The 8,862-nt window shown below is 39.5% G+C and overlaps 2 protein-coding genes across 2 annotated transcripts in view; one reads left to right on the plus strand and one right to left on the minus strand.

The window, feature by feature from the left end:
• Positions 1 to 8,862, minus strand: part of RPL35A (ribosomal protein L35a) — a 29,711-nt gene that overhangs the window by 18,805 nt on the left and 2,044 nt on the right. The window contains exon 2 of the mRNA XM_021715328.1: positions 7,497 to 7,500. The gene's annotated coding sequence lies outside the window, so the exon portion shown is untranslated. The remainder of the gene's footprint in view (positions 1 to 7,496; positions 7,501 to 8,862) is intronic.
• Positions 1 to 8,862, plus strand: part of IQCG (IQ motif containing G) — a 49,726-nt gene that overhangs the window by 7,990 nt on the left and 32,874 nt on the right. The window contains exons 3-4 of the mRNA XM_008063688.2: positions 3,329 to 3,457; positions 6,243 to 6,324. Coding sequence (XP_008061879.1) covers positions 3,329 to 3,457; positions 6,243 to 6,324 — 211 coding nt within the window. The remainder of the gene's footprint in view (positions 1 to 3,328; positions 3,458 to 6,242; positions 6,325 to 8,862) is intronic.

Below are 8,862 nucleotides of genomic sequence, written 5' to 3' on the forward strand. Positions count from 1 at the left end.
TTTTATTATTTTATTATGACATATCACTGTCAAATGACAAAATTACAGCAAATTTAGTTTAAAGATCTGAATTGGCTTGTATTTTCAATTTTAGAATCAAGCAACACACCATTCTAAGAGATAGAAGGACTGTTCTGTTAAGCAGAGCAGAGAGTGGGAGTTTGGCTTTATGGGCAGAAAAAAGTTAAAGAAAGCAGAAACAGGGAATAATAAGTGAATTGGTCGTCTTTTTTTTTTTTGGAGTCAGAGTCTATCAGTCAGGCTGGAGTGCAGTGGCACGCTATGGCTACCACAGCCCTGGCACCTGCTGGGCTTGTGCGATCCTTCTGCCTCTACCTTCCAAGTAACTGGAACTACAGGTGCATGCCACCATGTCCAGCTAATTTTTTTATTTATTAGGTATCACCATGTTGCCCAGGCTGGTCTCCAACCTATGGACTCAGGCAATCCTTTCTCCTCTGCCTCTCAAAGTTCTAGGATTACAGGCATGAGCCTCCACACCCAGCCAGTTTTATTGTCTTAAAGTTACTTCCCTTGTAAAGATGAAAGCAGAGAGGACTTACTTATCACACTGGCTAAAGCTTGTCTGTGTGGGAATTTGGCTATTATTTCTCTCTCTCCCGATTTTTTGGAAGATTATACAAACAACTTAGTTTGGGCTTATTGGTGTGGAACTTCAGCATGAGTCACTACTTGATTTAGTCTGTAGGGCCTAGTGCAGCAGGTCAGTCCAAACCAAGTGCTTTGTATTGATTTTCTTTAACGTGACACACGAGATGAGTTCTTTTTGTTCAAATTCTTATGTTTCAGTTTCTTGATGTTAGTATACTTAGCCTTTTCTCTCAACATAGTTATTGAATCTTTTTGTGTGGACTATTGTTAGTAATTGTTATATGAGTTGGGCGCAGTGGCTCAAGCCTGTAATCCCAGCACTTTGGGAGGCTGAGGTGAGTGGACTGTCTGAGCCCACGGGTTTGAGACCAGCCAGGGCAACTTCTTGAGACCTCATCTCTACAACAAATAAAAAAAAAATTTGCCGAGTGTAGTAGCCCGCAATACTTGAGAGGCTGAAGCTGAGCCCAGCAAGTTGACGCTGGGGTGGCCCTGAGTGTGCCACTGCATTCCAGCCTGGGCGGCAGAGTGAGACTCCAACTCAATAATAACAATAATAGTAATAATAATAATAATTCTTGCCAACTCTATATAAAAGCATTAAATAGCAGTTTTAAAAAATATTTCACTTAGATACTGGGCACAGTGGCTCATGCCTGTAATCCCAGCACTTTGGGAGGCTGAGGCAAGAGGATTGTTTGAGCCCAAGAGTTCGACACCAGCCTGGGCAACTTGGCGAGACCTGGTCTCTACAATAAATCAAAAAATTAGGGCAACCCCTTTGGGTCCCCTCCCACTGTAGGAGTTTTTCTGTCCTCTCAATAAATCCTGCTTTAAAAAAAATCAGCAGGATGTGGTGGTGCATGCCTATAGTTCCAGCTACTTAGAAGGCTGAGATGGAAGTATTGCCTGAGCCTAGCAGGTCAAGGCTGCGGTGGCCATGAGCATGCTACTGCACTCCAGCCTGGGTGACAGAGTAAGACTCTGACTCAAAAAAATAAAAAATAAAATAAAATAAAATATTACACTTAGCATAATATTATAAAGAACAATGAACTAGGAGTTAGGAAACCTGGATTATATATTTCCAGCTCTTTCTGAAATTAGTTTTGTGACCTTGGGCATGTCACTTAGCCTTCCTGAGCCTGGATCTACTCACTTCTAAAATGTGAGGGTTTGATTATCTCTTAAAAATTTATTTCTAATGAATTAACTTTTTAAAAATAATGAAATATTTCAAAAATCAGAAAAGTGTAAAGAATAAAAGAACATGGCTAGGCGCGGTGGCTCAAGCCTATAATCCCAGCACTTTGGGAGGCTGAGGTGAACAGATTGCCTGAGCCCACAGGTTCGAGAACAGCCTGGGCAACTTGGTGGTACCTCATCTCTACAATAAATTAAAAATTAGTCAGGTGTAGTAGTGCGTGCCTGTAGTTCCAGCTACTTGGAAGGCTGAGGTGGAAGGATCACCTGAGCCCAGTGGGTCAACAGTGGGGTGGCCGTGAATGTGCCACTGCACACCAGCCTGGGCAACGAAGTGAGACTGCAACTCAAAAAAAAAAAAAAAAAGAGAGTACAAAAGAATAAATACTTTATGTATGTAACACCAAATTTTAATATTTTACCATGGTTGTCTTAGAGATATATTTTTTAAAGGGATTAAAATATCTCAGATGTAATTGAAGCCTCTAATCTCAGTCCCTTCAATCTTACTCCAAAGATAAACACTCTTCTGAATTTGGTGTTTATTATTCTCTAGCTTGCTGTAACACTTTTATTATGTATTTGTATTTTATTTAAATGGCACATGTGCTTGTTTTTAAATGTTACATATATGGTATCATATTGTACATTCAATATTTGTTGGTCTTTGGAATGTAAACTTTTTCAGATTAAGGAAGTTCTCTTATCTCTAGTTTGCTGAGAGTTTTTTTATTATTTATTTTTAAATGATGAGTGGATATTGAATTTTGCCAAATGTTTTTTCTGCATCTATTTTTTTTTTTTTTTTTGAGTCAGAGTCTTACTCTGTCACCCTTGCTGGAGTGTAGTGGCACATTCACAGCCACTGTTGTCACTACCTGACGGATTCAGGTGATCCTTCCGCCTCAGCCTTACAAGTAGCTGGAACCACAGGCATGTGCCACCACACTGGGCTAATTTTTGATTTATTGTAGAGACGAGGTCTTACCAAGTTGCCCAGGCTGGTGTCAAACCCGTAGGCTCAATCAGACAATCCTTCCGCCTCAGCCTTCCAAGTAACTGGAACTACAGGCACAAGCTACCATGCCCAGCTAATTTGTTGATTTATTGTAGAAATGGGGTCTTGCTATGTTGCCCTGGCTGATCTCAAACCCCCAGGCTCAGGCAATTGCTTGCCGCTACCTCTCAAAGTGCTAGGATTACTGGCATGAGCCACTACACCTGGCTACTATACTATTTTTTGTACTCCTGGGATAGTTCCAATTTAGTTATGTTGTTTCTTCAGGGTCTTAACTTGTGTAACTTCTGTAGCCCTTTGTGAATGTAGGAAGATATACTTTTTCTTTTTTCTTTTTGAGATGAGGTCTCACTATGTTACCCAGGCTGGTCTTGAACTCCTGGGCTCAAGCAACTCTCCCACTTCAACCTCTGGAGTTGTGGGATTACAGGCGTGAGCCACTGTACCTGGTCTGAAAATATGTTTTATTAACTCATCTCTTGTTTCTCCTTACAGGCAATTTTTCAGTGATGTGATTACAGATACCATTCAGGAGTTGCAAGATTCAGGCACTTTCACCAATCTCCTGCAAGCTTTGAGTACGGAGAGGGAAAACAAAATGCATTTCTATGATGTCATTGTCAGGTTAGAGTAATGCTAGGTTTATTGCTTTGCTGTATTTTAAAGTGCTATAAAACTCTTACTGGAGATTCTTGATTTCTAAGGCAAACTGAACTTCTGAACTAGAAGTCAGAATTTGGGTTCTATTCCTGTCTCTGCTGGGACAATAACTCAGATTTCTGGGCCTTAGTTATCTGTATCTATGATGTATCAAGAAATTCTTCCTTCTATGGTAGTAAGACTAAGTTTACTGTTACTGTTACTGTTATTTGTTACTTGAACAGTAACAAATGAATGCCAAGGAATTTTTTTCTTTTCCAGAACTTTTCAATTTATTCTAAAGATTTTCTTGCTTCAGGAATATTTAACACAATCAAAATGCCTTGGGACCAAGATAAAATTCTCTTTAAATGAAACCATATATACTCAGAATGAGAACATGGTCATCTTGTCTTTATATGTGTGTAATTGTTTTTCCTTGAATTTTTTTTCTCCTGCCCTTCTCAGTATTTGTAATAAATTCTGTACTAGAATTATTATGAATATTAATTAATGCAATTGAAGCACTTAGGAGAGTCCCTGGCACATAGTAAGTGCCTGATAACAATAATGAATTTACCATGTATTGCTGGCAAGAAAGCAAGGAAGTGAGCACTTGTTACATTGCTGGTGGGAGAATGAATTGGAACAACTTTCTGAAAAGTTATTTATCTGTGAAAATAAAAATGTAGGCTGGGCTCGGTGGCTCAGCCTGTAATTCCAGCACTTTGGGGGGCCTGAGGCTAGGAGATTGCCTGAGCCAGGCACCTTGGCAAGACCTTTTCTCTACAATAAAATAAAAAAATTAGCCGGGCGTGGTAAACACACCTGTAGTTCTGGCTACTTGGAAGGCTGAGGCGGAAGGATCACTAGAGTCTAGCAGGTCAACATTGGGGTGGCTGTGAGTGTGCCACTGCACTCCAGCCTGAGTAACAGAGTAAGATTCTAACCCCCCCAAAAAGAAAAGAAAAATACATATACTTAACTTTGATCTTAATTTTATAATATTATGTATTATTCTGTAATTTATTGAACCATTCCTTGAGTTTGAGTATTGAGGTCGTTACCAAATTTTTGCTATAACAAATAATGCTTCAGCATATATCTTTACACTTAAACATATATCAGCAATGTCTGAATCTGTTATTATCCCATGAGGTTGAATAATTACACATGGAATTACAGATTCAAAAACATAGTCTATAGTTTAGTGGGTGATATATGAAGCTACTGTATTATTTACAAAGTTTAAAATATGGGGAAAATGTTTATACCACATTTTTAAGTAGAAAAAAGACGGCTGGAAATAATACAATATTATCACATGTATATAATACAACCAACAAAAAGATGTATAGAAAAAGAACTGGAGCCAGATGCAGTGTCTCATGCAGTAATTCCAGCACGTTGGGAGGCAGAAGCAAGCTGAGCCCAGGGTTTCAAGACCAGCCTGGGCAACTTGGCGAGACCTTGTCTCTAAAATAAATTTAAAAATTAGCTGGGCGTGGTGGCATGTGCCTGTAGTTCCAGCTACTTGGAAGGCTGAGGTGGAAGGATTGCCTCAGCTCAGCAGGTTGAGGCTGCTGTGGTCGTGAGTGTGCCACTGCACTTCAGCCTGGGCGACAGAGACTCTGACTAAAAAAAAAAAAGGAATGATATGGAAGGCTATGTATCAAAAAGTTAACATTGGTAACCTCATAAGAGTGAAATCAGAGGAGAAAAGAGAGGTGGCAGATCACCCACTTTTTTCTTGTACATTCCTATTCTGTTTTGAAATATAATATACATTTATTATTTCATAATTTCAAAAATTTGATTAAATGTGAAAAAGTAAAAAGAAATGTATATATTCCACAGAAGGGAGAAAATGGTTTAATATTGATCAACTAAACAGTTTGCCAGTGATAGATGTATATATATATATATATGATTATTATAATTTTGTCTTTTAATTTTTTTCCAATTAGATTGGCATCAGTTGGGATTTATTTAAATTAGAAAATTTTATCTATATTTCGGCAAATGGTGTTTTGTATTTTAAGTATTGTATGATTGATACTTTTATTTTATTTTTTTGTGTCTCACTCTGTTGCCCAGGCTGGAGTGCAGTGGCACGCTCACGGTCACTGCAGCCTCAACCTGCTGGGTTCAGGTGACCCTTCCACCTCGGCCTACCAAGTAGCTGGAACCATAGGCACATGCCACCATGCGCAGCCTATTATCTGATTTGCTGTAGAGATGAGGTCTTGTCAAGTTGCCCAGGCTGGTCTAGAATCCATGGGCTCAGCCTCTCCTCTCAGCCTCCCAAAGTGCTGGGATTATAGGCATGAGCCACTGTGCCTGGCCAACTGATACTTTTAACGTCGTAGAATTTAGTGATGGGTATAAGACAGACAGGATTTTCTATTTTTTAATTTGAGTCAGAATCTCACTCTGTTACCCAGGCTGGAATGCAGCAGCATGATCACGGTTCATTACAGTCTCAACCTTCTGGGCTCAGGCAATCCTTCTACTGGGACAACAGGTGCACACTGCCACACTCAGCTGGTATAATTTTTTGATTTTTTGTACAGATGAGGTCTTAGTATATTGCTCAGGCTGGTCTCGAACTCCTGGGTTCAAGCAATCCTCCCACCGCAGCCTCCTAAAATGCTGGGATTAAATCACCATGCCTAGGTTGGAATCTGTTTTTTAATGTGTGGGTGATCCTTATACACCCTAAGGTTTGAGAGGCACTGCTCTAAACACAAATCATTCTTATTTCTTCTAGCGAGGAAAAAGGAAGAAAAAAGATAAAGTCTCTTCAAAAACAGCTAGTTAATGTCAAAAAAGAGTGGCAGCTTGAAGTACAGGTAAGAATTACCTGGGTAATTACTAAAAGTTGCTTAACTAAGACAATTATATAAAAACCATCTTTTTCAAGCAAAGAAAAGTTACATATGAAAGATTGCTATTTCCCCTGGAGCTCATTTACTATTGAAAATGTGAAGAGTGTAACTAGGGAGCTGACCCGAGTTGTGCTCTGGGAGACCTCAAGACTCTGGAGCTCTGAGTCTGTTCTTACCCTCACATCCCTCCCCAAGTGCATCACCCACTCCTTCCATACAGGAGACCACATTTCAGGCAGTCTCTTGTATTCTGACATCCCAATTGGGAAAGTATGTTCCTACAGGAGACATTAAGCACATTACAAACCTTCTTATACCTGATGGTTAGTCTTAATGATGTCATTTGTATTGTATTTCAAGCACAAAGTGGATTGAAGGAGCTACTGTGGTCATTAGGACCTAAACTTATATCTAACTTATTTCTGTAAGAAAATGCATCCCAAGTTCAAAGGAATTTATTTGAAAGACAAAGTTTGGGCTCCAACCTAAATAGTTAGAAACTAGCTCTATTAGAATGACAAACAATCTTTCTGTCAGCAGTTTAGAAAGTTACAAAGTATGACCTATTATCAATTTTACATTGACTAGTTTATGCTTCAGAGCAGGAAATTGTCATTATTCTCCACACAGACACTGGAAGAATGTCTTATTGATGTATTATTTTAGAGACAAAGTCTCACTCTGTCACCCAGGCTACAGTACATTGGCATGGTCATAACTTCACTGTAGGCTCAGCCTCCTCAGTGGTTAGAACTGTAAATGCTTTCCACTATGCTTGGCTGAGGTATTTTTTACCCCCCTGTCTTTTTTTTTTTTTTTTTTTTTTTTTGTGGAGATAAGATCTCACTATGTTGCCAAGGTTGGTCGCAAACTCCTGGCCTCAAGTGATGCTCTAGCCTTGGCCTCCCAAAGTGCTGGGATTACAAGTGTGAGCCATCACACCCAGACTGGAGAATATTTTAAAAATATATTTGGAAAAATTGTCTAAAAAAGATCTCTATACCTCATCTCTACAATAAATCAAAAAATCAGCCGGGCGTGGTAGCGCATGCCTGTAATTCCGGCTACTTGGAGGCTGAGGCAGAAGGATCGCTGGAGCCCAGCAGGTCGAGGCTGCGGTGACCGGGAGCGGCCACTGCACTCCAGTCTGGGCAACAGAGTGAGACTCCAACTCAAAAAAAATAAAAAAGGTCTCTATAAGGTGAGAGAATTGTGTTTGAGACTAGCCTGGACAACAAAGTGAGACCCCTGTCTCTACAAATAAATTTAAAAAATAATTTTTTAAAAAGCAAAAAATAGCTGAGTGTGGTGGCTCATGCCTGTAATTCCAGCACTTTGGGAGGTAGAGCTGAGAGGATTTCCTGAGCCCAGGGGTTGGAGACCAGCCTGGGCAACTTGGCGAGACCTCATTTCTACAATAAATCAAAAAATTAGCTGGGCATGGTGGTGCATGCTTGTAGATCTAGGTACTTGGAAGGTTGAGGTAAGGATTACCTGAGCCCAGCAGGTCGAGGCTGCGGTGGCCGTGAGCATGTCACTGTCCTCAAGCCTGGACAACAGAGTGAGACCCCCACTCAAAAAAAAAGGAAGAAAATTAGAAAATACTTAAGTGGAGGGATATGGTATGTTTATGGATTGGAAGATTCAGTATTATAAAAATATAAATTCGTCCAAAATTAATCTATGAATTGAATTCAATCTCAATCAGAATCCTGATTAAATTTTATTTCTTTCTTTTTGAGAAGTTACACAACCTGATTCTAAAATTTATATAGGAATTCCAAGGGCTAAAAATAGTCAAGACAATATTGAAGAAGAATAAGGTGGAAGGACTTGCTTACATTTTTAGGATTATTAGAAAACTGTCAAAACAATGTACATTGGTGCACAGATTGATAAATAGAACAATGGAACAGAATATGAAGAGAACCCTAGCAGATTTGTGACAAAGATGGTATTACAGTACAGTGGTGGAAAGTGATTTTAATAAATGATGCTGAAGAAATTGAATACCTATATGAAAAATCAAATTTCACTATGAACTGATGACATACACAAAAATCAATTTCGTATGAGTATAAATCTAAATGTCAGAGGCTAAAGCATAAGCTTTCTAGATAACATAGGAGAGACTATCATCTTGACCTTGAGTAATGAATGATTTCTTACGCAGGCCACAAATGGTACAAATTACAAAGGAAAAGATTGATAAATTTGATAACCTCAAAATTAAAAACTAATGTTCATCAAAAGACACAATTAAGCCAAGTGTGGTGGCTTGCGCTTGTAATCCCAGCACTTTGGGAGGCAAGAGGATTGCCTGAGCCCATGGGTTCAAGACCAACCTGGGTAACTTGGTGAGACCTTGTCTCTACAATAAATTTTAAAAAAAAATTATCTGGGTGTGGTGGCCCATGCCTGTGGTTCCAGCTACTTGGAAGCCTGAGGTGGAAGGATCACCTGAACCCAGCAGGTCAAGGCTGCAGTGGCCGTGAGTGTGCC

The sequence above is a fragment of the Carlito syrichta genome, unplaced genomic scaffold, assembly GCF_000164805.1.
Source record: "Carlito syrichta isolate Samal-C Ts95f unplaced genomic scaffold, Tarsius_syrichta-2.0.1 Scaffold306997, whole genome shotgun sequence".
Lineage (NCBI taxonomy): Eukaryota > Metazoa > Chordata > Mammalia > Primates > Tarsiidae > Carlito > Carlito syrichta.